The sequence below is a fragment of the Selaginella moellendorffii genome, unplaced genomic scaffold (genome assembly GCF_000143415.4).
Source record: "Selaginella moellendorffii unplaced genomic scaffold, v1.0 SELMOscaffold_77, whole genome shotgun sequence".
In the NCBI taxonomy this organism is placed as follows: Eukaryota; Viridiplantae; Streptophyta; class Lycopodiopsida; order Selaginellales; family Selaginellaceae; genus Selaginella; species Selaginella moellendorffii.
The window spans coordinates 687,730-715,166 of record NW_003314338.1 but is presented as its reverse complement, the minus strand read 5'-3'; the positions used below and the strand labels follow the sequence as shown (position 1 = coordinate 715,166).

Below are 27,437 nucleotides of genomic sequence, written 5' to 3'. Positions count from 1 at the left end.
GCCAATTGCTTGAAAGAATCCTTGGCTCAGATTTATTTGTGGCCTCTGTAGATAAATGACAATATTCTAGAATTCTCTCCACACTTACAAACACGCTTTCTGCTTCAACTGTCCATTTGATTGCAATCTGGAGGACATCAGTAAGCTTTAAAGTTTGTACAAGTATAACACCTGATTATACAACAAAGCATTAGCAGTTGTAGAACTGATATTCAAAAAAAGCTATCAGGCTGATACTTTTACCTGTGAGCCCAGGAGAAATATAATTCCTTAAAAAAACAATAAAAAATGCTGCAACTGTGATAGATATTGTAGTTACAAAGTCCAATCTTGTAGAGAGCCATCTTGATGCATGAACATATAAAATATAAGCTTTATGATTGTTGTCCACCAATTTAACAAGCTGATCATGAAACCGTTTTTGATAATTATATGCTCTGATAGAAACCGCTCCCTTTTGAATAAAACATTGTTAGTATTATTTTTAAAATAAAAAATACTCAATTTTACCTGTAGTGTTTCTGTAAAATGTGTAAATATTGGTGACTGAGAAATAGCATCCAACCTTTTAAGTGCACTGCCTGTAGAAATATATTGTTGTCTGACAAAAATAAGTATGGCCAATGCAAGTGGAATTGTAAGCAAAAACCATGGTATTAGAATTCCAATTAGTACTAGTCCACCAATAGAATCATAAATGCCTTCGAGTGCTCGCTATAAAATATAGTTTTAGTTAATTTAATTATTAATAATGCAATCAAACCTTGATTACTGATGGTAAAGTTTCATCTGCTATAGCTTGATCCTTACTATAGCGATTTAGAAGTCTTCCAATTGGATTCTGAATATAAATTTATCCTTTAGTTTAGCTATGAACCTAGGTACTTACTTGGTCAAAAAATAAAAGAGGTGAACGGAACACTTTTTCAACCATTAAGTTATGCATATTCCTTGAAGAAGTTAAATATGCTTGGTTGAAAATAATACACTTCAAAAGAGAAATAATGATCGCAAATATACCAAGGCATGTAAAGAGTATCAAATAAGTGTATTTTTCTAAATTATACTTGTTATCTGTCCAAACTCGAATCCAATAGTCTACCATCAGAAGTGCTCCTTGCCCCAAAATAAATATGGGAATTATTAAAAAGGTTGACCTGTACATTTATATAATAAAAAACCATATCAATAATTTAAAAACTTACCAACCAGCTATGTGTAGATATTCTAAATAATGAGAGAGTTTTATATTTCCACTTTCCATTGTCTCTTGTTTCACTATGCCTCCTTTTGAATTGTCCAGCTTACTATATTGACTAGCATTTAATTCTGTTTTAGCTGATACCAACTCCATCTCACGTTTTATATCTTTAGAACTTGATAAGATGCGCTTAATACCATTATTGGTATCTAATAAATAAATTTCATCACAAGCTTGTAAGCTTATAATAGAATGTGTTGCCATAATTACTGTTCTTCCCTTTAAAATGCCATTTAGTACATAATCAACGATGTATTTAGCTGTTGAAGCATCAACAGCAGATAAAGGATCATCCAAAAGAATAATAGGAGCAGTACTATAACATGCACGAGCAAGAGATACTCTAGCCTTTTGTCCGCCACTTAAATTTACCCCTCTTTCCCCCTTTTTAAATCACAATATAAGTTAGGAATATAAATAACATATAACTTACAATTTCAGTGTCACTCCCATTAGGTAGCATTGAAATGTCATGATTAAGTGCACAAGCCGCCACTACATTATCATAGCGTTTATTATCAAATATGCTGCCAAAGACAATATTATTTCGCATTGTATCATTTAATATCCAAGGCTGTTGTGGGGAATAAGCTATATTTCCTTCCACAAATAATGAACCTTGAGTTAGCTGTAAAGTCAATTATTACCTTCCAAAATTATAAAACAACATCAATTAACCAACCTTTAGTTCTTCTAAAATTCCATATAGCAAAGAACTCTTACCACTTCCCACCTTACCAATCAAGCCAGCAAGATTACCCCTCTGAATTTGCATGTGTATGGGCTTGGGATTAATGCTTTTGGAAATGTTTCTAGCAAAAATACAGTCCAAAAGCTCAATAGCAAATATGTTTGAGGTTTTCTAGAAAAAAAATATTCTTAATTAATTACTTATTCAAAATAAATATAAAACATTAAGCACATACCTTTGACTTGGATGTTTGCAAACTATTTGTCAAGTCCAACACCTTTTGTAGTCTCTCCACAGCTACTAGTGCATTAGAAATTGATGGCAAACCTTTCAATTGCAAATCAAATTTTTTCTTTCAGTGAGATGTTTTGTTTTATAGAAACCATACCATGAATGAAACATAAGCTATCCCTTGCAAGAATACTGAAGAAAGATAGGACAACAAAAGCTATTGTCACGTCAAGCATTTTATGATGAATGATATAAACACCAAAAGCAAATACGCATGCAAATGGAACAATTGAATCCTGAGACAATAATAGAGAATGATAATTAGAATCTTGAGAAACTAAAACATACCTTCAAAATATACATGATTGTACTGATCATAGCCAACTTGGAAACCCACTTCATTTCACCAGCACGAGCACTATTGATTTTTTTCATAAACAAAGGAACCCAACCATTGAACTTGATAATTCTAATGCCAGCCAAAGTTTCACAAAGGATTCCCACCCGAGCATCAGTGTGAGAATGCTTTCTTCTTGCCAAGTGCCCCATATACTTCGCCACATAGAACTAATATAATAATGATGTAAGCAATTTGGAAAAAGAATCAGGAATTCTTATTACCATTAATATTCCCACCACGACCGTCCAAGCTACTCCAGCAAGTGTGGCAATGCCTGCTTCTCGATATAAGAAAAAACTCACAACAAGCAAATGGAATGGAAAGCAAACCACTGCAAGTCCCACAATGGTTTAGAGCAAAGCGATTGCAACTACATATCATACCATAAGGAAGTATACACAAGCAATCAATCAGCTTTTGGGTATCACTGTTGACAAGATTAAACAGCAAGCTATCCAAGGATCCACTAAATTCAGCCGTTCTTGTGCTCAACATCTCCATAAATCACAAAAAGTTAATATAACAAAGAAGCAAAAGAGTATTATGCACAAAGACCTTGTTGAAAGCAGCCATGGAAAAAGCAGCACGCAAGCGAACGCCATATCTCCAGCCATAGAAGAACATCCAGATGTTGCATAAGCTCTGGGATTGTGCCAGGAAGAACAGTCCGGCAACGAGGAGGAAATCACTCCATGTTCTGGAGCTCTTGAGTCTGGAGCGATGAATGAGCTCCTTAATAACATAAACCTGTGAGAGATCGGTGTAAGTTACGAAGGCCCCAAGAGCTTACTGCTCAAAAACCTGCAAGATGAGCGCTGCCAGCCACAAAGGGCGCAAGATAAACAAGAGGAAGAACTTCACTCCCAGGAACCTCAAGATCACTCGCAACACTCTTTTGCTCCCCTCTTCCTCGTAGCATTCGTTCCATCTTTGCTCGCAAGATTCTGCCTTATCCTCTTGATTAAGCTCATACAAATCGCTCATCTAGTAGACAGAGAGACACAAATTTTGGCAAGATTGGTGAATTTAACACTACCTCCAAGGGACGCTTGTTCCCTGTGGAGATCATGGCTCCCATCCAGTGCCATGTCAAGCGGCTTAGAAACGAAGCCTTTAGCTCTGGGCTCTCCATTTGGTAAAAGAGGAGAGTTCCAAGACAGGTATATAAACCAGTTTGTTACAAACCAAACTATCGTTGAAAATGCCATTTATTATTATAATAATTTCTAGGATTGCCAGAATATTCTGTTATCGCAAGTGGAAGTTTTTTAAATTGGAGCATCTCAAAGCTCAATGGACGACTTATTTTTCAATTATAATTAGATTAGAAAGTTACTTGCATTTTTAAAATCTAAATAATAATAATTTTATAAGAATGTTTAATTTAACATTGTGAGGGCCAAACATGATCTGCACTAAATCTTTTCTTATTATTATTATTATTATTATTATTCATGTGCCCTAGTTCTTTCTTAAGAACAGGATGAGCGCTTCACAGGAAGTGGTGGAAGTGGAGGACGACTCCGGCGAGGAGGAGGAGGAGGCGGAAGCGATCCTGGTGGGTTGTCTCACGGTTAACGTTGTGGGTCTGCGGTACTACCACGGCACGGTGACCAACGGCGAGATGGTCCAGCTTGTCCGAGAGCCCACCAATCCATACGACTCCAACGCCATCCGGGTGCTCAACATCCGGGGCGACCAGGTCGGCCATGTCGAGAAGAACAAGGCAATGCATTTGGCTCCGCTGGTGGATCAAAACCTCGCCTTTCTCGAGGGCATCGTTCCCAGCGGCAGCAAGAACGCGTACAGGATGCCGTGCCAGGTCCACGTCTTTAGCAAGCCCGCCTTGGCCGCCGCCGTGGTCGATCACCTCGACTACTTTGGCGAGCGTTTGAGTGGAGGCCTCCTCGAGGAGGGAGCTCATGAAGGTGGCGGCGGTGGAAGAGCCTCGAGCAAGACGAGCAAGCGAAAGGTTCTCGCTGGCGCTGCTTCCTCCGCTCCAAAGAAGCCCAGCATTGATGATATCTTCGAAGATCTCGCGCTCGACTGCAAGAAGCGGCAGGCGATGGAGCCCGACTCGAGCATCGTGAAGTCGGAGCTAATGCAGCACCAGAAGGAGGCGCTGGCTTGGATGATCCAGCGGGAGAACAGCTCGGCGCTGCCACCTTTCTGGGAGATCCAGCCGCCGAAAGGAAGCAACGCGACGACCATGTACATGAACACGCTGACGAACTTTACGTGCGACAAGCGTCCGGAGCCGCTGCGAGGAGGGATTCTAGCCGATGATATGGGACTCGGGAAGACGCTCGCGGTGCTCGCTCTCGTCGCCACCAACAGGCCTGGAGCTGTGCTCCCGCCGGTGGTAGACATCGCCGAGGAGCTCGAAGAGCTGGAAGAACAACCGGCTGCGAAGAAGAGCAAGACCACCGAGAGAAGCAAAGGCAGGGATAAGAAAGCCAGTGACTCCGGCAGTGACGATCATCCTCCTCCACCGTGCGTCCCGAAAGCTGGCGGGCCTCTCGCGACTTTGGTGGTGTGTCCACTCTCCGTGCTGAGCAACTGGATCGGGCAGTTGGAAGATCACACTCGAGCCGGGAGTCTCAACGTGTGCGTCTTCCACGGCCCCGACCGGATAAAAAACGCGAAGAAGCTCGCGAGCCACGATCTGGTTTTCACGACTTATAACATGCTGGCCAGCGAGTGGAACGACAGGAACTCGGCGCTGCGGAAAGTCCAGTGGCTGAGGCTCGTTTTGGACGAAGCACACCTCGTGAAGAATCCAAAGGCGCAGCAGACCAAGTGTGCGATCTCACTGAATGCCGATCGGCGATGGGCCGTGACTGGCACTCCAATACAGAACAACGCCAAGGATCTCTTCAGTCTCATGCAGTTCCTCCACTTCGAGCCTCTCAGCGAGCGGACCTTCTGGAATAGAACCATTCAGAGACCGCTCACGAGTGGCCAGCCGGCTGGTTTTGCCCGGTTACAGGTAAGCTTCTCGCAAGTTGGTCTTTTTCTCTGGTTTTAACTCGTGGAACTTTGCAGGGATTGATGTCCGCCATCTCGCTGCGACGAACCAAAGAGGCGAGAGTGAACGGGAAAAAGCTGGTGGACTTGCCTCCAAAGATTGTCACGGTGTTTCCAGTGGATCTCACTCCCAATGACCGCGCGATCTACGACAAGATGGAGCGAGACGGCAAGGATATCATCCTCAAGTACATCGCAAACGGCACCATGACTAAGAACTACGCAATCGTTCTCCAGATCATCTTGCGGCTCCGGCAGCTGTGCGACCATTCCAGCATGTGTCCGGGATCCATGGATGTTCTAGCGGCACTAGGAGCTGAGAATCAAGGTAAAGTTCTTTTCTTGCTTGCCTCTTCTCGTCTCACTAGTCTTTTGTGTTCTTGAGCTGCGCAGGACAAATCGCTAGTCCGGAGCTCCTCCAGAAGATGCTGGCGATGATCGGCGACGACTTCGACTGCCCGATCTGCCTCTCGCCGCCGGTCACCGCGATCATCACTCGCTGCGCTCACGTCTTCTGCCGGAGATGTATCGAGAAGACTCTCGAGCGAGACAAACGCCAGTGCCCGATGTGCCGGGGTGACTTAACCATCTCGGACATCTACACGTCCAACGTTGGCGAGGAGCAAGAAGAAGCTGGCAACGATGGCGATGGCGGTGGTGGTGGTAGCAGCGCGAAGATCACAGCACTGCTATCCATCCTGGACAAGACGCGAGCCAAAGACCCGAGCATCAAGACGGTGGTCTTCTCGCAGTTCTCGTCCATGCTCAAGCTGGCGGAAGCTCCGCTCACACAGGCCGGCTACAAGTTCGTCAAGCTCCAGGGCGGCATGAGCGCCAAGAAGAGAGACGAGGCCATGGAGGCGTTCAAGTCGACGAGCAAGGATTCGCCGACGGTGTTCCTGCTCAGCTTGAAAGCCGCGGGTGTTGGGCTCAACCTGGTGAGCGCGTCCAACGTCGTCATGCTGGATCCGTGGTGGAACCCGGCGGCGGAAGAACAGGCAATGGATCGGGTGCACAGGCTGGGACAGACGAGGGACGTTCATGTGTTCCGGCTGGTTGCGACGGACAGCATCGAGGAGAGGCTGCTGCAAATGCAGGAGAAGAAGCGGGCGTACGCGCAGATCGCGTTGGGGAAGGAGGCGTCCGAGGAGAGGCGGAAGCAGTGCATCCAGGAGGTGAGGCTGCTCATGCAGTGCTGATCGATCCAAGAGCTTCTTTCTCTCTCGCTTTGGATGAGAGAGAGATGGAGAGATTTAGCGAGGATTACTTTGAGTATATAGTCTGAGAGCGAAAAGTTTTTCTCGAGAGTCCGAGACTCTTTATCAAAGTAAGAGAACCAGTGTAGATATGATCAAGCTGCAAGGAAGCTAATTATCCGAATCACAGGAAATCGATTTGACTACATTTGTACAAACTTGGATCACGCGCAAAGGAATAAGAAAAAACGAATCTCTGTTGGAACTGTAACACGGAAAACGTTTTGGGGCTGGGCTTTGGATTGTGTAACAAGCATGATCGAGCCAGCCTTCTTTTTTGGGGATTTTCCACCCAAAACTAAGAAGCATTCCGGCCGTGAGCTATAGGTGGCATTGAGACAAAGCGATTTGCGGCTTTGAAGGCTTATGGTTCACGGTATCTTCGCTCCGCAGCTGCAATCAAAGCTGTTAAATTGCGTGAAGATGGTACTTCGGAGAATTGGAAGAAAGAGCTAACTGGTTCAGGTATGGGACAAACAAGTCTCAAATGACTCACAAGGTTCTTCAGATTTTTTTTGCGGTGGATTTTAGAATGCTCTACTAGCCGAGGTTTGCGGGATCGCTGCAGTAAAATTTTGTAAGACTTTTTTTTTTTTTTCTTGTAGAAGCTTCTGCCTCGTACTACGTGTGTCACAGGCGACCATCCTGGTGGTGCCGTGCTTGACTCGCTAACTGATATATATTGTTCAATCTAATACTGAAACCGGCCTGACGAAGTCGAGAACAGGGCACTACATTCATCTCTGGATTGAAATGTCCTTCGAAGCTGGCAACACTCATTTAATCAGATACTAACTCGATCCATTAAAGGGAATGATTTGAGGAAGCTGAGCACTGAAACAAGCGAGCTTCGGTCAAGCCAGTCTTGGACAAAGACTAACATATTGGCCGTCCTCATCCAAAGGTACGACCTCTGCATTATAATACAGTTTTCTGGGCTCAGGTGTACAAGAGACACTACCGATTTTTGAAGTCAGAGATGGAAGCTAAATAGAACACGGCATCCCAAGGCGAACGCGTCTCTCGCACACTGGAAAGATGACGTAACAGCGATGGCTCTGTGCTGATTGACTCTGAAGGCAGTCCCACCAGTATAAAACTCCGGTGCCAAGGCAATCCCATCCATCTCTGCTTTCTTCTGATAGTTTGTTTTCCTGAATCGAAATGGCGTCGAAGGGCTCTGCCCCAGCACCTTCCAAGCCCGCTGCGCCGGCTCCTGCACCACCGAAATCATCAGGCGGACGCGGAACGCCAGAGCCCCCGCGCAAGGCTCGTCAGCCTCCGAAGTTCATATACAGAGGGGACACCAGGGCGCCTGTGGATGATGTGTTCAAGAACGGGATCAAGGCCGCCGGTAAGAACACAGATGTCCTTGCTCACGTCCGTGGCGGCCCGAATCTCAGCGACACGGCTTATATCGCCACCACTCAGACTCGGAGAGTGGCCGGAGTGTTTATGAAGCAGGTGATCCCAGAGGATTCTTTTGTAGACAAGACGCATCCCGAGATCAAGTACTACAGGCGCACTGGGTGGCTGTACACGATCAACACGGCTGGGCTGGAGATGGTGTATGTTCCGGACTATCTGGAGGAGAAGAAGCTCCAGAAGGAGATTAACACGTATAGCTGGCAGCAGGAGTGGGCTGTGAAGGGGGCAATTCCTGCCAAGAACATAAAGGAGGCTCAGCTGGTTGATGGATACTTCTGGAGGTTCAGTGACTTTGATGCGAACCTGAAACGGGCAAATGTTGATGCCATTTACCCGGCCGATAAGGAGTCTCCCTACAAGACCAAGAATGAGACGAACAAAGCTTATAAAGAGTAAAATGTGTTAAAATAATTTACTGTAAGTATCCTGCCACATGTTCCATGTAATAATGTTTGGTTTGTTTAAAATTTATAAAAGAAAAGTTAATAAAAAATAAACTACACTTTTTCTTAATGATCCTGAACAATAAACTCGTGTAACTGCATTTAGAACTTTTAAACTAGAGGATTTTAATGTGAAGTTATGGAAAGCCTAGAGCTAAAGGCTAAGCCGCTTGCCATGGCATTGGATGGGAGCCATGATCTCCACAGGAAACAAGCATCCTTCGATTGTTGGCCATCACCGCTATCGATCTTCACCAGCTCCTATCTGGAGCAATCCTTGGAAGTATGTTGAGCCTTCGATCTCTCATACTGGGTCACAACAAGCTTCACATATGAGCACAAGAATTTGAAGTCTAGAGTACTCAACTGTGCTTCTGAGTAAATGGCCAATAAACAACACCACTTTGTCAACTGTACACATGTCCCACCGACGTCAGGCCAACTTTGTGTTCATCTCTCCAAGGGGAGCTAGACTCCAAGCATACAAAGGGCAGGAAAAAGAAATAAGATAGCATCTCCTAAGAATGACAACTTGAGGGCGTTTAGATCTGTCCAAGTTGCTCCACTTCTTGCACGAGCCCAGCAGTGTCATCCAAGTCACCAGATCCGGCTGCCACAGCATCGACACAATCAATCCCATCGCATCCTCCAGTTGGTTCGATCTTCCTAGCAAGTCCACCATGCAAGTGTAGTGTGCCAGAGCTCTACTCATCAGTGGCAAGCTCTCTAAGATCTTGCATTGGGGAATCATTGTTGTTGATTCCTGTTAGTGGTGATGATTTTCACCAAGGCATGCAGAACAACAATGGCAATAACATCAACACCAGCATCAATTTCAAGGGAGGAGGATAAGATGACAAGAGCAAGGAGGACAAAAAGAGTGTAGAAAATGTAATAAAAAAGAGCACAAACTATGAAGGAATAAAATATTGTGGCTCCAAATGTTAAAAGTTAGGTGTTTCTATTTCGAAAGTGGGGACATGTTACTTCAATGAGCAGTGTCCTCCAGTCTTCCATGGCATGTAGAAAAAGATTGGTCATTGCTGCCATGGTCATGTTCCCCATGAATTGTGGGAGGTCATGGGCATGGAAGTCCAGTGTGGAGAAGAAGAGCTGTAGTCGCATATATGACATGCAACAGGGTCTTTGTTCCTATCTTGCACAAGGGGCAGAGGCGGGCATCTCTGGGTGTGACTGGTTAATAAAAGGAAACTATCCAATTACTTTAAATTTAATAGTAATCTATAGAAATTAACATTTGTGAGGGCCAAGTGTATGCCTACGATGTTGTATACTAATATTAGCGTAGTGGGATTTTGGTAGCCGTCAGATTGGTTTCAATCCGGACCACTCGCTCCTGTATATAAACTAGGGTTTTTTGGGCTAATGCATATGCACATTTTCTGTATTCCCTTTCTATATTCTGAGCACTCACATTGGTGGAGATGAGGGGCACCTTTGATTGTCCTTGAGGAGTGCTTAGATTTGAGATTTTGGTTTAGATTTAGTTTTTGCATTGTCTAGATCTAGCTTTTTCCATTTCCTTTCTTTTGTTATTTCCTTTCAGGATTTTGGTTTAGATCTAGCTTTTTGCATTGTCTAGATCTACCATTTCCTTTCTAGCTTTTTGTCATTTCTCTTCTTTTGCTCTTTCTTTTTCATTCGTCTCCATGGCAGATCAGCAATCTCCTTCTTTGACTCTGGAGCAGCAGTTGGTCCAATTGCTTGATGCTATGCGCTTGCAATTGAACAACCAAACTTAGTTGATGGCGGCATTCATGGCACATGGTACAACTCCTCCTGCTCTTGGTGCCAATACTCGCGTTCGGCCGGAATTCTTTCGCAGGAATCCTGGGGATGATGTGTACCATTGGTTCGATCACTTCACGGTGATTGCCACATATCATTCTTGGGATGATGCTCGACGTTTGCGTGAGTTTCCCACGTGTCTCCAAGGGATGGCGTTGCAGTGGTACAACAGTTTGGGAGCAGCCACTCGCGGGGATTGGAGTGTTCTTCCGAATGTCTTCAAACGCGCCTTCGGACATGCCGATGACTGTGATGATGCTTTCCAACAATTGCATCATCTTCGCCAAGGGCCATTTGAGTCGGTGATGCAATTTGGCGTTCGTTTCCGAAGTCTTTTGCTTCGTGCGGAGCCAAATATGTCGGAACGGATCAAGCTAGGAATGTTGTGGCCAGCACTTCGTCAAGATCTTGTCGGACTTGTGCACGCACTTGCTCCCGCCACCCTTGACGATGCTCTTTGCTTGGCACAACATTATGAGATGTCGCTTCTCCCACTTCTCACTGCACGTCCTTTAGCTCCTCTTCCTATAGGTGATGGTCCTGTTCCAATAGAGGTTGATACTGCTGCTGCTCGAGTCCAAGGACAAAGGCGAGGATGTGGTCGTAGCCGTGATATTCGCTGTTGGGTATGTGACAAAGTTGGTCATACTTATCGGCGTTGTCGGCGTTGTCGGTGTTTTCCGGATTGGTGACCTCCATTTCCTGGGTGGAGACCTTGGCGTCAGCAACGTCCTGTTGGTGCTGTTGCAGTGGAAGGTTTGGACACCGAGATGCATCCGGGAAACGAAGAGTCACGTGAGTAACGGAGGGACTTTGCGCGAATAAGTCAATGACCCCTCCATCTTTCTTTCGGGAGTATCATCAAGGGGTTCACTCGGCACCAGTTCATCCAGTGTTTACTTTACAAGCTCGTTTTTATAGCAAGAGGTCTCCTCTTCTTCTCTCCGTGTTAGTTGATACAAGTTCGAGTTTATCTTCTATTGCTCGACCTATTGCCACACGTTGCCGTCTACACTTGCGTCGTGTGGTGGAACTAGTTTTCATTCTTTATGGCAACGGCCGTACACATGCATATGCACGGGATGAGGCGGACTTGGTTGTGCGTGTAGGTGATCTTGAGCTTGAGTTGCAGTCCTTGTGGGTGGTGCCGAGTCAAGCTTTTGACTTCATTCTTGGTATGGATTGGTTGCAGCGCCACCATGCCAAGTGTGACTTTGAGGCTTCTCCCCCTTGTCTCATACTTCCTTATGTTTCATCCATTCCTCTTACTTCTGTCCCTCTTCGTCCCTCTACTTCTACCTTTGCTTCCATTACTTTTGTTCCCCCACTATTTCCTCCTATATTCCCATTTTGTTCTACTCTTCCCTTTTCCGATCCCTCCGATGATCTTTGTGTTGCAGCGGTGGACCAGCTCATGAAGGAGTATTCTGATCTCTTTGAATTTGACCTATCGTTTGAGGCCAAGATTGCCACACGTCATCCAATTCCAACCAAGGATGCTCGTCCAATCAAGGTTCCTGTTCGTCGTCGGTCACCCAAAGAGATCCGGATTTTACGTGCAAATGTCAAGGAGATGTTGGAGAAAGGTGTCATTCGGAAGTCGTGGAGTCCTTGGGCATGTGAACCTCATCTTGTGACAAAGCCTGATGGGAGTATTTGTTTCTGCATCGACTATCGTCCGTTAAACGAAGTGACGATCCCAGATGTATACCCTCTTCCTCACACTACTGATCTCTTGGATCATCTGGGGTGAAGTCGTTGGTTCACCAAGCTAGATCTTACTTTTGGGTACTGGCAAATACCGATGGCCGAAGAAGATATTCCTAAGACCGCTTTTCATACACCATTTGGTTCGTACGAATTTTTGGTGATGCTGTTTGGTTTGAACAATGCTCCAGCAACTTTCTAGCGGATGATGGACGAGGTTCTTTGCGATATGCCGGAGGTGACTGCTAACTTCATTGATGATGTCTTGATCCACTTGGAGGGGACGTGAGAGGAGCACGTTCGTGATGTTTGTAAAGTGTTGTATCGGCTACGCAACATTGATTTAAAGCTGAAGCGGTTGAAGTGCGTGTTTGGGTCCAAGGATACAACTTATCTTGGGTACCGTATTTCGTGTGAGGGTTTGCAAGTTGATCCTGACAAACTTGTGGTTGTTCTAAAGTTCCCTACTCCGAAGTGTGTGAATGATGTGCAACACTTCTTGGGCAAGGTGCAGTATCTCGGTCGTTTTGTGGATCATCTTTCTTATCGCACTGCACCGTTGCGAGCATTACTGAAGTCATCAACATCATCTTTCATCTGGTCTCCGGATTGTGAGTGGGCATTCAGGGATCTCAAAGAGCTGTTAACGACTCCTCTGGTTTTGGCATATCCTGACTACACTTGACCTTTTATTTTGCGCATGGATGCTTATGACATTGATCTTGGAGGTGTGTTGATGCAAGAGAGCTCGAGTGTGCCTGGTCAGCGCCATCCCATTGCATATATAAGCTGTACATTACAACCAGCGGAGATGAACTACTCCACGACAGAGAAGGAGTGTTTAGCAGCAGTCTGGGGTTTCGAGAAACTTCATGCATATCTACATGGTTCTCAGATGTTACTTGAAGGTGACCATGCTGCTGTTACTTCGTTATTAAAGTGGAAGAACCTAGTTGGTCGTACTGCTCGGTGGGCTTTAAAGCTTCAGATATATGATTTTGATGTTGTTCATCGCCCAAGGAGTTCTATAGTTGATGCTGATGCCCTTTCTCGAGCTCCTCTTCCTTCTTCACTCTCTTCTCATGTTTTTGACAAGCCTGTTGTTCCAGCATCTGTGGATTTTCTAGACGAGGATTCTGTGCCATCGGCGGTTGCTGTCCTTGACGTTCAGTGTCCACAAAGTGCAGAGCAAGATCTAACTTCGCTTGATGAGGTTCGCGAGGCTCAAAAAATTGAGCCATGGATTTGAAGGCTTCGAGATGGGTTTGAGAATCCTGCATCACTTCCTGATGACTTGCCTTTCCGGCATTTACATTCTCAATATGATCTTGAAGGTGGCCTTCTTTATTTTGTGGGGATAGATCCTGATGATCATTTATGGCTGGTGGTGCCTTCTATCTTTATTCCGCGGTTTCTCCATGCCTACCATGATTCTCCTATTCTAGGTGGGCATATGGGACATCGTCGTGTAATCGAGAAGCTACGCAGGTCTTTCTATTGGCCGGAGATGCGACGTGATATTAACCGGTATGTGCGTAGCTGCGTTTGGTGCCAAGCTCGTAATACTCCCCCTCGGGCTGCAGAAGGATGGTTAGAGTCAATTGCAGTTTCCCGTTCTTTTGAGTTGGTGGCGTTTGATCTTATGGGACCTTTTCCACAGTCGACTGCTGGCAATGAGTATGTTATTATTGCTTCTGACTATTTGACTTGTTGGGTGGAAGTTGGTGCTCTTGCTAGCGCCTCTGCAACTGCTGTTGGATACTTCCTCCTCAATCGAGTGGTGTTCCAGCATTCTTGTCCAGAGCGGATTCTTTCGGATAATGGTCCCGCATTTATGTCTGAGGCATTTCATGTTTTGAAGTCTCGGTTGGGGATTCGCCACACTTTCACGAGTGCTTATCATCCACAATCAGACGGTCTGGTGGAACGGCTCATTCGGACGTTCAAGGGGATGATTGCGAAGTATGTGAACTTTCAACATTCGGATTGGGATGGTTATTTGCCGTCTCTTCGGTATGCATATGTCACTGGAGTGCAGAGTTCTGTTGGTGCTTCACCATATAAACTCCTATATGGTCATGATCCAATATTACCAACAAAGTTGGGTTTACCTTCGCGATTGCCACGAGCTGCGGATGCTAGGTCATGGGATTAATATTTGACAAGCATTTTTCCACTTGTCCGAGTGAAGTCTATCGAACACTTAGGCCGCATATAAGTGGGACAACAATGGCGGTACAACTCCCATCATTGTCCACCTGCGGAGTACAAAGTGGATGATTTGGTGTTAGTCCGTTTTCCCCATCATACGGTACATGGTTTATCTAAGGGGCTCCTTGCACAATGGAAAGGACAATATCAGGTGTTGTGGCAAGTTGGACCACAAATTTATGAGATTTGGCATGACGTCCAGCAGGCCGATCCTCCAGAGATTGTGCATGTGCAGCAGTTGAAACGCTTTATACAAAGGGATCAGGAGCAGTTAATACCATCTACAGATCCACCGATGCCTCCTCTTGACGTTCCTCCAGATCCCGGCCCATCTACAAGAGAACCCTGATGGTTTGCCATTATTTCGAGAGGAGGGGATGATGTGAGGGCCAAGTGTACGGCTACGATGTCATATACTAATATTAGCGTAGTGGGATTTTGGTAGCCGTTGGGTTGGTTTCAATCCGGACCACTCGCTCCTGTATATAAGCTAGGGTTTTTTGGGCTAATGGATATGCATATTTTCTGTATTCCCTTTCCATATTCCGAGCACTCACACATTCAAGTAAGATAATGCTACAATATCATTCTTTTGCATTTTTTGCTAAAATCCTATGTTTTTGTTGGTTTACCTATAGGGGGACTAGGATGGTAGTGAATATACCTAGAATATGGTCGGATATTCTAGGATATTCTACCATCTAACGGTTTGTATTCATTTAGATTAATTTGGTATTTATAATTTATAAACATGTTTATAATTTATAAACTTTCCTAAACCCTTTCTAGTATATTCTTTTTTATTCTATCATCTAATGGTTGATATGCCATAAGATTAATCTTGTGTTTATAAATTACAAACATGCTTATAATATAAACTTTATTTGATCAATTAGATTAATAAGTAATAATAAAACTACCATTAAGCAAACCAAGCGTTGCTACATGCAACGCGTAGCAATTTATTTAGTATTAGGATTAAAATATTATGAATATTTGGCAATGAGCAGCAGCGATGCCCATGGAGTAGCAAGGCGTGGTGCTAGAAAGTGTATAACAATGGAAACTAAGTAAGAAATCAATCACTAGGCATTTCTAGCACATTTTAAAATTTGATAGGATCTTGTGAAAAGCTAAGTAAATCGCTGTAAAGAGAGTGTTTCCACCAAGAATCTGGGCACCCAAGTAAAGAAATGAAATGACACACTATAATGGCTAGTGTGAACCAATTAGTATTGCCTGTTTTTATTACCAAAATTGATGATTTGGAAAGAATAGAAATGAATAAAGAAATTTATTCATTGTCAACTAGGCCAGAGACTGGTGGCCCGGTATTAATCTCATCTCTTCACCCTCTTCTTACTTCTCATGAGTTTCTCTAGCTCTAGCATAGATGGAGTAGAATCTAGATGGCATCCATATTGATGCACCATGCAATTCATACTCTCCATGTAGAAGGACACATTTGACTGTTGTGATTAGGCAGCTATCAAAAGCTCAATTTAGCTTGACACTGAAAAGAGTTAAGGATGGTGGAAGGATTGCCAAAAGGGGACGGAATGCCTCAGCTTGAACTTCAATGGACTGGTGGACCAACTAATCACCATAGTCCCCCTGGCTAGGATCAGCCTTGCATTTAAAGCCTGGTTAGTAGGCTCAGACAGGAATTCTTGCTTCCAAAACTATAGGCCGAAGACAGATGCTATACTATTAGGTCTAAATATACTTATAAAAATGTTTTTTATAAATATGTTTATTATTTTTAGGAAAGTATATAAATTATAAATATATTTGTAAATTATAAATACAAGATTAATCTAAATGAATAATAAATGCTAGATAATAGAATAATTTAAAATATCCAAATACATTCTAGGTATATTCATTACCACTTAATACTAATAAATTAGTTATAGTTCCCATAGACTGTTTTGAATTTGCATTATGAAACAAGACTGCAACTAAATGTAACTTTTCTTTGAATTCATTCTTTTGCTTTGATCAAGTTCTTTCAAATGATTGATGAGTGCAACGTGCCTCACGTCAAAATTCTACTAATTTACAACTTGAGAAAGCTAGTGGAAAGCAGCACGGTGGAGGTCAAGAGATCAAGATCATATATATATCCTTTGTACACAGGGGAATAACCAAGGAACCAGTATCAGGAATTATCTATGCATAATTTTCAATGCAGTAGGATGATTTAAAATTTTCATATACAGGCTAATCCTTCCTCGCCACCTCTGGATGCGAGGCTTTCAAATTCTACTACATTTGATGTTGGCAATGGTGGTGGCTGCACTAGTCTGAAGATTGTGTAATGCCTAACTTGCTTCAAAGTTCTTTGGTAACGATTGACATCAAACTTTACAAAGAAAACTCCCATCTCATTTTTCGTTTCACATTTGCTTCTTCGTCCATTTCCTTGGCTCCAGCGTCGCTCTTCTTTTTTCGAACAGGTAAGCGAAGTGTATAGCTTTCGTAGTTCGATGAAACGGTATCAAATTGACTATGCTTTGAATATATCCATTTGACTACGTTTGAACAAAATATTTCCCGCGAAGGAAGAAAGAACTAATCCATCGCCGCCATCCTTGGCCTACGGGTTCCCAGCTCCTGGCGGTGGCGACGATGGAGTCACTGGAGTGGAATCATCGGTTTCTTCCGCGGAGTAGCAGCGGAAAGCGTCGCCGGGAAGAACATACCTCCCCTCGAGGATGGAGTTGACGGCGTAGCGATTGAACGCCTCGGTGGTGTGGATGCCATCCCAGCTTATGTACTCTCGCGGATTGCTGCAAGCGCTGGCCAGGACCGTGGAGTTTTGGATCAGCATTCTCCTCCCACACATCACCTTCTCGTGGAAGTTGTATGGCTCTTTGGCCCCGCAGCACGCAAGCAGCGGCTCCGAGAAGCCTGCAAACGAAGGAAAGATCGCACTCTTAGCAAGATCAATAGTCAAGAACTTTGCAAGAAAGCCTACCACGCTTTGGAGGATCGTACAGCACTTCGGTCATGATGCTGTACATGTCCACGAAAGTGATGTTGTAGGAGGGGTCTTGGAGCGAGAGGAGAACGCGCATCCTGTCCACGGCTGCCGCGAGTAGCTCGTTGTGGAGCTCGGACAACCGGTTTAGCTTGCGAAGGCAGCCGTTGTCGTCGTAATCAAGCGGGTCGGTGCTGGCGAAGAGTGTGAGCATCTCGGGTGTGCAGCCGACGGGAGGAACGCTGATCACCAAAAACTTCCGCGCCTGGAGGTTCTCGGCTAGCAGCTGTAAGAAGATCGTTGGAGTAAGAGCTCGAAAGCTTTGTCTAGCAAACCAAATGCAATGCTCCAAAGTCACAGGAAAACTAGATGCATGAGCACTCAAAAACTGAAGAAGAAAATCGAGAGAAGCTTACAGCAATACTCGCGGTGATGTTCTCCACGACTTGAGGAACGACAGTGAACTCCACATCGGCCACGCTCATCGCACCAGATTGTAGAGCGTATCTGTAATCGTTCTGCCCGGTAGAGATCACGTAGAGAGCGGTCCGGAAGTACGCTGGATCCGGGAGGGGCTGAGTGGTTCCTTGAATTTGGCATCACAAAAAAGAAGAGTTGCAAAGAAGGTCGCATAGTATAGATATGGATGGATTCTTACCAGTAGCGAGAGCATCTAAAACATCCGACTGGAACTTGTCGACCCACTGCACCTGGATGAGCAACGGATACGGGACTTTGAGATCCGAGAAGCTGGCAGTGCTTCCAGCGACCGCGAAGCTAATCCCATGCCGCAAATTCGACACCACGCCGGTCGTGTAGGATGACAAGAGAGGCATGCCGAATGCTTGCGCTATAACGTAGCATGCAATGCCAGTAAACGATAAGAAATCTTATAGCAACCTAGAAGATCACTTACCCAAGAAATCGATCATCAGCCTTCCATCCGAGAGCCGATGCGCGGGGCTCTTGAAGAAGGTCATGCCGTAAGGCGAGACTTCCTCCTGGGCCTCGAGATCGGTGGGATACAGCGTGCGCGCATTGCCAGTGTCGGCCCAATCGTCGCCGAGGGAGAAGATCGCCGGGAAGCACTTGTAGGCGCGATCGCGATCATGATCCTCCTGCGCGTAGGCGCCTGCATGGGATCCAAGCACGAGGAGCGCGAGCAGCGCGGCAGCGGCCCCTCCCCCTCGCGCCATTGCCCTCGCTCATAAACCCTAGAAGAGAGAAGGAACAAATGGAGGCCTCAAGTGGTTCTCCAGGGAGAGGAGGGAACGTACTTCTCTCAAATGCAATGTATCCACCGCCACGAGGAATATTCTCAATATTCGCACGACTCTAAAGCTTGATTAATTAGATTTCTAATCTATATAAATACAACTAATAAGGTAATATTACTATTTTATCAGAAATGCACTTCATTTTCAAATAATAATTGTTACCAATAAAAATTCGAATAACAATTGTTATATTCATAGTACTATCATATATTCATAGTTTATCATATGAAAATTTGATATGTTGGTTGGTTGGTTCCTACAATGCGTCCAGAGTAGTGGTCAAAAAGCATTTAGCCCTGCGAGAGCTGGGATTTTTGCTGGTTGGTCTCCGAGAATTTGGCAACTTGCATTGATCACAGGCGTGATTTTCATCCGCCAGCAGCATTTCTTGACCAAGGCCACGAATCGATCAAACAAATCCCTCGCTCTTCTTAATCTTTTAACCAAAGAGAAACTTTTCTCCAAACACTTATATTCACCCACGATGTCCCAAAAGAGGCAAGAACACACATCCCAAATCCTGGCCACCGCCATTCCGTCCTTTCATCCATTTTCGATGAGGACAATCCAGTCAGGTCGTTGTGATATTTTCCATCACAAGATGAACGGTCTCGATCTGGCCACGTTTTAACAGAATCACTGGCATATACCGTCCTCGGCCACGGAATGTTCCCCACAGTACCGTTAAGAGTATATACCATCGAATTCCCTTTGTGCGCATTTTATTCCTTGGGTCGTGAACGAGAGAGCGCGAATAAAAAACTCGCATTGCTCTATCATCAAAGAGCTGGCTCACTGAGGAGAAAGGCTGTGTGTCTCTTGTCCAGGGATTAGGATTAGGATGCTCGCTGTCGCGAAATTGAGAGATTGATACAATGCGCTCCTAGATCATCGCTCCCGATCGGTCAAAGAGGGGACACAGGTGAGCTGTGGGCTTCTCGAGGCAGGAATTTCCACTGGATTTGGAGGAATCGCGGCCGAGGCCAGGAAGAGATTGATAGGGAGGAATAATGTCCGCCTCAGCAGCAGGGGCTGATCAGGGTAGCAGCGCCAATGGGATCATGAAATCCTTCAGCAAGAACAGCATCCGGCGCGGCTTCTTCCCAGAAGGTAATCGCATCCTCTATCACTCTTTTGCTCAATCGGCTCCGAAATATCGGCTGCCCGGGCTCTAGGTCCCCTGTTCTTGCCGTTCTTGGTCGTGTTCTTCGCGTTCTTGGTCGTGTTCTTCGTGTTCTTGAGTTGTCTCGAGTGTTCTTCCTGGCTATGGAGGCGAATATTCACCTACATTGGCCAGGCATATTCACGGGTCTCTCACTTTGTTATGTGTTCCAGGTGCTTTTAACGTTCGCGTAGCTAGCGACCCAGCCGCTATGGCGAGGCACCAACAGCATTTGGACGACAGCGATGACGCCACGCCGGTTCTCGAGGTCGCTCTACCGTCCGATCAACACCACCACTCTCCTCCCTCGGCCTCCAAGAAGCCCACCTCTTCCACGACCTCTTCCTCCTCCTCCTCCTCCTCCTCCAGGGCTCTCTTCACATTTCCATCCAAATGGGACGACGCCGAGAAGTGGCTCAAATCCTCCGCCAAGAAATCCGGCAAGAGGCAGCAGATTCACGGATTCAAGAAGCTCCACCAGCAGCCGCAAGGCGGCGGCGATCGCGAGCTGGAGAGCAGCGATCTCATCCAGGGAGACCGCGTCGAGGAGCTCGAGGAGGACGAGGACGAGGAGGGAGAATCCGAGGACCGGGAGAAGAAGATGATGATCGATTCGTCGTCCACTTCTTCTTCCATGGCCGCCGGCGTCGTGGGATCGAGATTTAGCTTCCCCATGGTGAAGAGCGATGGCGGCAAGGCGCTGGAGGCGACGATCTGCGAGGCGGTCAAGAACCAGCAGCTGCGCATCCAGAAGCCTTTCACGGATCCAACAGGTGCGTAGCGAGATTTCTTCCCTCTTCTTCCTCGCATTCCTTGAGATTCCTTGCCATGCATCCATTGTTCTTCATCGCATTCTTGGAGATTCCTTGCCATGCATCCATAATCTCGCGTGATCGATGAATTCTTCCCTCATTCTTCCTCTCTTCCACGATCTAACACTGGGTTCTTCCTCGCAGAGGCTACCAGCGGCTTCGATTTCAAGCAAGATCCCCACCAGCCGCCCAAGAGCCCGACGTCTCTGTACGAGAGCGTGGCGTGCATCGCTCCAGGGCCTCGATCCATCTCCATGCGCGACATGGGCACGGAGATGACCCCAATCGCGAGCCAGGAGCCGTCAAGAACAGCGACGCCGATGCGCACTCCAATCATGACCAGCCCGGGCGTCTCGCCGGGGCGATTGCGACCAATCCCTCCACCGCCGCCGCCACCGCCGCCGCCACAGGCAACCACGCCCACCATGCCACCGAATTACCGCTCCACCGGCACCGACGCCTCTCCTCCTCCGCCGCTCCCTCCTCCTGGCGATCATCTGGACGAGCAGCTCGCATCGATTCCAGCGCTTCCAGCGACCCCGGGTGGAGCGACGATCCACACCACCAGGAACGCTACCAGGCACGAGATCTTGGTGCTTGGCACGCAACTGGGCAAGAGTAGCATCGCGGCGTGGGCGACGCGCGAGGAGGAAGAGAACGATGCGTCCAAATGCCTCAAGGTGGTGATCCAGCAGCAGCAGCAGCAAAATCAAACCGTTGACTCTCTTAGACCGGCCGTTGACCTGGACGAGGTGAGGCGGACCATGGTTGAAAGCCGCGCGACCGCGTGGGAGGAGGCCGAGCACGCCAAGTACATGGCGAGGTAAGCGATAGAGTTCTTTGCCTGATCGATTCAGTTCTAAAGCTTTCGTTTTTCCGATCTATCGATGCAAACAAAAAGGTATGAGCGCGAGGAGGCTAAGATTTTGGCGTGGGAGAATCACCAGAAGGCCAAGGCCGAGGCCGAATTGAGACGAATGGAGGTAAGCTGTCGCTCGCTCCCTGCTCTATGTTTTTATGTTCTTTGGCTCTTTAGCGTCAAGTTCTAGCTTTTCCCTCTAGGAGTGTTTTTAGTGATCTCCGCGATAGAATAGAATCATGAGCGTACGTCTTGGAATCCAAAGCGTACGGCACCTGTGTTGAGCTTTACATCCTTCCAAACCCCTGCCAGGTCCTCTGCCTGTTTATCTCGTTTTGTGTGAGATCTTTTCCTTCTCTTCTTTTTTGTTTGTTCATCCTTTGCTTTTTAGCTGGCTGGCTGGCTATGACCGCTGCTGCCGCGCTGCTACTGATTGATTCCTCACTTAACGAATGGGAGTAATTGCGGCAGGTGAAAATGGAATAGAATAGAACGTAAGGTAAAAACTCTGGTTTTAATCCGTGACCGGCGCCGACGGTCAGAGCGGTCAGCGCCGGTCCAGTCCCAGTCCACAGTCGCCAGTCCACTCACCACAATCAGTCAGTCAGCCAGTCCACCATCATCAGGCCCTCGCACATGTCCATGTTCTAGCATCATTCAAGCGAGTGATTTGCTTGGCTATTATAGAGTATAGTATCTATCTATCACTGGGGAGATAGATAGACAGAGCTTCGTTAGCTAGGACTAGATCTCACTTGGGGGATTAGCTTTGGCTGGAATGATGTGAATGATTCTCTTCCTCGCAGGTGAAAGTGGAGAGAATGAGATCCCATGCACACGAGAGAATGATGAACAAGTTGGCGGCGGCGAGGCGGCGTGCCGAGGAGCTCCGCGCCGCCGCCGAGGCCAAGCGGGGCGAGAAGGCCGCCAAGACGGTGGAGCGCGCGAGCGAGATCCGGCGGACAGGTTCTACTGCCTCTTCCTCCTCGCCCTCTTCGTCCTCGCATCTCTTTCGTTGCTGCCTGGCGGGTGTATAGTAGTGCAACGCAGATAGAGAGAGAGAGAGAGAGAGGAGCAAGTTCTTGTTGATGGTAACGTGTTTTTTCCTCGATTCAATCAATTCGTTCATTGCAGGCTTTTCTCTAAACATTAGCTTGATTCTCGACAAGATCATCTATAACTTGTTACGGATTGGATTGCAGATCTTTCAAGCTTTGTTTTTTGATTTTTCTTTGCTTTTGCAGTGTGTCGGCACAGTGAACTCCAAAGATTCCGGCTGGCTTTCCGGAGTAGGATTTAGTTCTGTTTCCAAAGCCCTGTTTTTTAATCCTAGATAATTTTTGTGGCAGTGGAGATCACAGTCACATGTAGTGCTGCACCTCTCTCACATTCATTTCTCACATGGAATCATCAGTTAACATGAGGTTCATCTCCACAGTGACAGCACGTGATTTTCAGTGATTTTAATTCAACCATGGAATTTTTCCAGTCTCATTCCTTCATTTAAAAATCTCATGGTTCTTATCTTATCTAGTTTTTTTCTTTGTTTTATCTTATGGTACATTCCCACCTTCAGCTGACCATGCTGGTCAAATTATCAATCAGACAATTTCTGTATTATTAATAGCAATAATAACAATAATGATACTAGTTTGTATTAATTAATAATAGTTAATACCATTTTGTCTTTTTAACTAATTCGCTAGAGAGAGGATTCGAACCTTTGACCCTGTGGTTAACAGCCACATGCTCTAACCAACTGAGCTACTCTAGCTTGCATTATATAGTAATTATGTAATTAATTTACATTACTAATGTATTAAGAATAAGTATGTTCTAATAATTTTATTTACCTTTAGAAATATTAATATAACCAAATAATAAAATAAAAAATATTTCAAACGTCTCTCTCCTTCGTGTCATGTTAAGAAGTGGGAGTTGTGGGGATTCTATCCTGAAACACTTGGCGTGAAGTCGAGATGTCTGAAGTGGACAGCCTAAACGAAGCCCATGATGGATCGATCGATCTCACGGCCTCCATGGTCCTCTCCCCTTGAATGCTACGACGTATATGTGAGAGTTATGATACACGTCTTCGTCGTTTGTGCGAGAGCTTGACTTAAAACCGGAAGTGAAGCGGGAGCCTCACTTTCCAAACGCTTACACTTGAATGAGACGAGGATGGATGAGCAGCGTGCGTAAGTTGGGCTCGTCCAAAAGATTGGAGCTCTGGCTCTATGCACGCCTCAGAAAATGGTGTGAGATATCTTGGCTTTCTGACCTTCGAAAGATCTTTGCCTGCGACGAGAAAACAATGCTTTAAACGGCGGACACATGATCACAAGAGCTAGATTTTGGTACCTCGAGGAAGATCTTGTGAACTTGAGTGAGAGTCAAAAGGATGGAAGCTGTGAATTCATGAAAGTCCTGGACAAAGCTGATTGCGCGTGAGTGGAAGTATAGAAAGTGGAATTCAATGCTCACTGATCACCATGATCTTCTTAAATTATAGAAAACAACTCAGCGAAATCTCTGAGTAGTGAGCTCCTCCTGTTGAGTAAAAACTATACTCGTTTGATGGATCAAATCTGTGAAGTATTGAGCATGAAGAACTGTGAAAAAGTAAAGTGGCTTACGTAAGTAGCTTGGAAGTATGAAAGAAAGTGCTCCTGTGCTGGAGTATAAGACTTTATCCTTGCCAGTAGCCCATAAAGCTTTGCTTCTTACGCTTCGTCTGAGAAAAGAGCTTGCTTTTAGAAGGAGTAAAGAAGAAGAACAACAATAAAGCTGACCTCTTTCTAATGCTCAATATCGGCCTGTGATTGCAAAAAGAAGAAACAAAAACTTACCGATGATCCTCAGCACCATGATCTTCTCCTCGAAAAGAATCTATCCCTGAGCAAACGATCTTGCGTTAACACAGGAGAAAAAAGAACAAAGAAAGGAAACTTTACCCGAGAGTTGGCAATGAACCAAACATCTTCACGAGTCTTTGAGAGCGCTCGAGCCCGACTTCCGAGTCCCCGAGAGCAGCACATTCCGGAGCATCACCTGTCCGCAGCTAGAATCCGGGAGCAACTCATCGACGTGCTTGGAAACCCGGATGCCAATCTCCACATTCTTGTGAACATTGCAAGCCCCCAGCAGCGACGTCCAGAGATGGATGTGAGGCTCAAACGGCATTGCATGGATCAACTCCTCGGCCTGTTCCAGCTTCCCGGACCTGGCCAGCAAATCCGCCATGCAAGCGTAGTGATCCACCCCGGCCTCCACACCGTAGCTCTCTCGCATGCTCACAAAGTGGTAGCGAGCGTCGGCCACAAGCCCCGCGTGTCCGCAAGCCGCAAGAACACACGTACAAGTCAGTCGATCCGGCCGCTCGCCTTGGAGCTCCATGAGCCGGAAGAGCTCGAGAGCTCCTCGAGGATCTCCGTTGTGAGAGTGCACAGCGATGATCGTGTTCCAGGTGAATGTGTCTTTGTCTCTCATGCTGTGGAAGATCTCTCGAGCTCGATCCAGGCTTCCACACCGGCCATACATCCCGACGATGCTCGTCCCGAGGTGGACGTCCATCTCGGCCTGTTCTTCCTCCAAGAGTTTGTGGAGAGATCTCCCGAGTTTCACGTCGGTGATGCTGCCGCAAGCGTCGAGGATGTTCACGAAGGTGACTTTGTCGGTGTGGATGCCTTGGCTGTCCATGAGAGGCAAGAGCTTGATCGCTTCCTTGGGATGCCCGTTACGCGCATACGCGAGGATCATCGCGGTCCAGGCTATGGCGTCCTTGTTCCAGCTCGGGCACTCGTCAAAGACTTTCTTTGCGAGGTGGAGCTCGCCACACTTCGCGTACATGGTGACGAGCGCGCTCACGACTTTGGGATTGGATTCCAGGCCGGGAGAGTTTCTGATGCTCGAGTGGATGGATCTTCCCTCCTCGAGCGCCGAGAGATTGGAGCACGCCTCGAGCAAGCTCAGGAAGGTCATCCTGTTTGGAGCGATGTTTCTTTCTCTCCTCATCACCGTGTGGAAGAACTCGAGCGCTTGGATGCTGTGCCCGTTCTGCGCATACGCTGCGAGCATCCCATTCCAAGTCACGCGGTTGCGATTTGGGAGTCGATCGAAGGTAGCTCTCGCCTCGGCGATGCTGCCGCATCGCCCATACATGCTCACGATCGCGCTCGCGACCCGGACGTTGGATTCCATCCGCGCTTCCAGGATCCGCTCGTGTAGCATTCGCCCAAATCGCAGAGAAGCCGCGCCCTCACAGCTCCCCAGCGCGCCAAGGAACGTCACTGGGCTGGGCGCCACGCCCTCGATGAGCATCTCCTCGAAAATCCTCCTAGCTCTGCCAAAATCCCCATTCTCGGCATAGTGTGTGATCAATGTGTTCCAGCTCGCAACGCTTCTCTCGGGGATTTGATCGAAGACTCTCTTCGCCTCGCGGACGTGGCCATTCCGGAGCATCGCAGCTATGGTGGTGTTCCAGGTAACCACGTCTTGGAGAGGCATTCTTTGCAAGAGATCCATACCAGGCTCAAGATGCCCGTTCTGGGTATACACCACGAGCATCGTGTTCCACTCGATTGGGCCCTTCCCGGGCATGGAATCGAAGAGATCACGCGCATCCAAGACCGATCCACAGCAGCCATACATCCGGATCACGCCGCACAGGACGATCGTGAGGTTGCGATTGGGATCACAGCCCAGTTTGTAGATGAAAGCGTGGATCCGGCGGCCGTGGGCTAGAGCTCCTGCGTCGGCGATCCGGGCGAGAATCGAGAGATAGGTGTCGGCGTCTGCGGCGCGGCAGGAGCCCAGCAATCGCTCTACTGTTGTGGTGAGCAGTTCTTGGGATCTCGGGGGCGAATCGTCGAGATCGTTCAGGGAAGAGGGCGATGGAGAAGAGGAATTGAGCTGCCAGGTCTCGCTGGGCGCAAGCATTGCCATGGATCTGCGACTGCCGATCGCCCTCCCGATCGCGAGAAAGCTCTTGATCGATGCGCGAACCATTCATCCTTTTCTAGGGCAAACCAATCTTTTTAAATTTAAAATTTTGAAAAAACGCGCGAACGAGAACAAAGCAAACAAAATAAAACTATGTGATGAGAAATCTATGCGTGGTAACGAACGCCAATTATTCCTATGGAGATCAAATGGTAAGAACACCAAAATTTCTACCTTGGAACCAAGAAAAAATTACCGCAAGCAACAGGACCTCCAGCGTTCCCAGATATACTCCCGCCTGAAAGATCGATCACACAGAGCTTGTAAGTTCTCATCGAGCACTAAAATCTCTCATACTCACTCCGCCCAAGATCGTCGGCGTGATCGTGCACGACAATGGATCTTCCGAGTATAGAATTCGCTCCCCGGAGTGGAATCTACACGCAAGAGTTAAACACTTCGTCAAGGCCTGGTAGACTTGAAAGTACCTCACAGTTTGCAGAGAAGAACTCGGCGACGCCTGAGCGACAGCGAGATCACGGGTTAGATACAGAAGAAATGGTTTTTTTACTGAAAAGTTTCTACCATTGGCGGCTGCCTGGATGTTGCCAAGATCTCCAGCATGGCGATCGATATTTACATTGTCGTTGTGCCTCCTGTTCAAAGGATTGTAGTGCGTACCTGTCAAGTCGAGCACGACTTAAGGCTCTCTATCAAAGAGAAGAAAAAAACAAGCTCTCTTACGTACCCAGGACTTTGCAACCACTGCTTAGATCGCCATATGTATGGATATGAAGGCCGTGTAAGCCTGGTTTGAGTCCTTGAATTATGCCGTGCAGAGCCGTATGACCTGGGAAAAACCGTGAAGTTATTTCGAGAGATGATCCAAAGTAAAGAGTTTGCGATGCTTAGCTTACTTCCTGTAGCGTTTTGTGTGAA

At 46.6% G+C, this 27,437-nt stretch overlaps 6 protein-coding genes, 1 long non-coding RNA gene and 1 other non-coding gene across 10 annotated transcripts in view; 2 read left to right on the top strand and 6 right to left on the bottom strand.

Moving 5' to 3' along the window:
• Positions 1-601: 601 nt before the first annotated feature.
• Positions 602-928, bottom strand: LOC112341153. Its single transcript, XR_002990443.1, has 3 exons — positions 890-928; positions 764-841; positions 602-714 (listed from the first exon to the last, which is right to left on the bottom strand). It is a non-coding gene; the product is annotated as an uncharacterized LOC112341153 (long non-coding RNA).
• A 273-nt stretch (positions 929-1,201) lies between these two features.
• On the bottom strand, positions 1,202-3,715 carry LOC112341145 (canalicular multispecific organic anion transporter 2-like). Its single transcript, XM_024660755.1, has 11 exons — positions 3,620-3,715; positions 3,385-3,567; positions 3,139-3,330; positions 2,967-3,078; positions 2,805-2,914; positions 2,532-2,750; positions 2,341-2,479; positions 2,188-2,279; positions 1,944-2,123; positions 1,695-1,889; positions 1,202-1,645 (listed from the first exon to the last, which is right to left on the bottom strand). The coding sequence occupies exons 1-11, from the start codon at positions 3,713-3,715 to the stop codon at positions 1,202-1,204; spliced, it is 1,962 nt and encodes a 653-aa protein (XP_024516523.1).
• A 341-nt stretch (positions 3,716-4,056) lies between these two features.
• Positions 4,057-6,990, top strand: LOC9642916 (helicase-like transcription factor). Its single transcript, XM_024660814.1, has 3 exons — positions 4,057-5,572; positions 5,629-5,938; positions 6,004-6,990. Exons 1-3 carry the CDS (start codon positions 4,067-4,069, stop codon positions 6,807-6,809), a joined length of 2,622 nt encoding a protein of 873 aa, XP_024516582.1. The 5' UTR covers positions 4,057-4,066; the 3' UTR covers positions 6,810-6,990.
• Positions 6,991-16,956: 9,966 nt separating this feature from the next.
• On the bottom strand, positions 16,957-18,669 carry LOC9642915 (GDSL esterase/lipase At4g01130). The gene is made up of 5 exons (XM_024660795.1): positions 18,364-18,669; positions 18,106-18,297; positions 17,864-18,033; positions 17,445-17,733; positions 16,957-17,377 (listed from the first exon to the last, which is right to left on the bottom strand). Exons 1-5 carry the CDS (start codon positions 18,641-18,643, stop codon positions 17,064-17,066), a joined length of 1,245 nt encoding a protein of 414 aa, XP_024516563.1. The 5' UTR covers positions 18,644-18,669; the 3' UTR covers positions 16,957-17,063.
• A 781-nt stretch (positions 18,670-19,450) lies between these two features.
• LOC9642466 (formin-like protein 20) lies at positions 19,451-22,704 on the top strand. 2 transcript variants are annotated; one of them, XM_024660805.1, is made up of 5 exons: positions 19,451-19,834; positions 20,060-20,659; positions 20,843-21,521; positions 21,600-21,681; positions 22,364-22,704. In XM_024660805.1, the coding sequence occupies exons 1-5, from the start codon at positions 19,735-19,737 to the stop codon at positions 22,592-22,594; spliced, it is 1,692 nt and encodes a 563-aa protein (XP_024516573.1). In that variant the 5' UTR covers positions 19,451-19,734; the 3' UTR covers positions 22,595-22,704. The 2 variants fall into 2 exon arrangements, with proteins under 2 accessions (XP_024516573.1, XP_024516574.1); XM_024660806.1 differs by lacking the exon at positions 22,364-22,704 and adding an exon at positions 21,949-22,357.
• Positions 22,705-23,257: 553 nt separating this feature from the next.
• Positions 23,258-23,331, bottom strand: TRNAN-GUU. The gene has a single exon. It is a non-coding gene; the product is annotated as a tRNA-Asn (tRNA).
• Positions 23,332-23,655: 324 nt separating this feature from the next.
• LOC9642465 (pentatricopeptide repeat-containing protein At2g13600) lies at positions 23,656-26,579 on the bottom strand. 2 transcript variants are annotated; one of them, XM_024660815.1, is made up of 6 exons: positions 24,512-26,579; positions 24,350-24,452; positions 24,194-24,291; positions 24,042-24,145; positions 23,919-23,984; positions 23,656-23,855 (listed from the first exon to the last, which is right to left on the bottom strand). In XM_024660815.1, exon 1 carries the CDS (start codon positions 26,562-26,564, stop codon positions 24,540-24,542), a length of 2,025 nt encoding a protein of 674 aa, XP_024516583.1. In that variant the 5' UTR covers positions 26,565-26,579; the 3' UTR covers positions 23,656-23,855; positions 23,919-23,984; positions 24,042-24,145; positions 24,194-24,291; positions 24,350-24,452; positions 24,512-24,539. The 2 variants fall into 2 exon arrangements, with proteins under 2 accessions (XP_024516583.1, XP_024516584.1); XM_024660816.1 differs by having other exon boundaries at positions 24,407-24,452.
• Positions 26,571-27,437, bottom strand: part of LOC9642464 (superoxide dismutase [Cu-Zn] 4AP) — a 1,294-nt gene continuing 427 nt past the window's right edge. The window contains exons 2-8 of the mRNA XM_024660754.1: positions 27,416-27,431; positions 27,247-27,348; positions 27,084-27,179; positions 26,987-27,018; positions 26,860-26,935; positions 26,755-26,796; positions 26,571-26,694 (exon numbers count right to left, since the gene is read on the bottom strand). Coding sequence (XP_024516522.1) covers positions 26,666-26,694; positions 26,755-26,796; positions 26,860-26,935; positions 26,987-27,018; positions 27,084-27,179; positions 27,247-27,348; positions 27,416-27,431 — 393 coding nt within the window. The 3' untranslated portion in view covers positions 26,571-26,665. The remainder of the gene's footprint in view (positions 26,695-26,754; positions 26,797-26,859; positions 26,936-26,986; positions 27,019-27,083; positions 27,180-27,246; positions 27,349-27,415; positions 27,432-27,437) is intronic.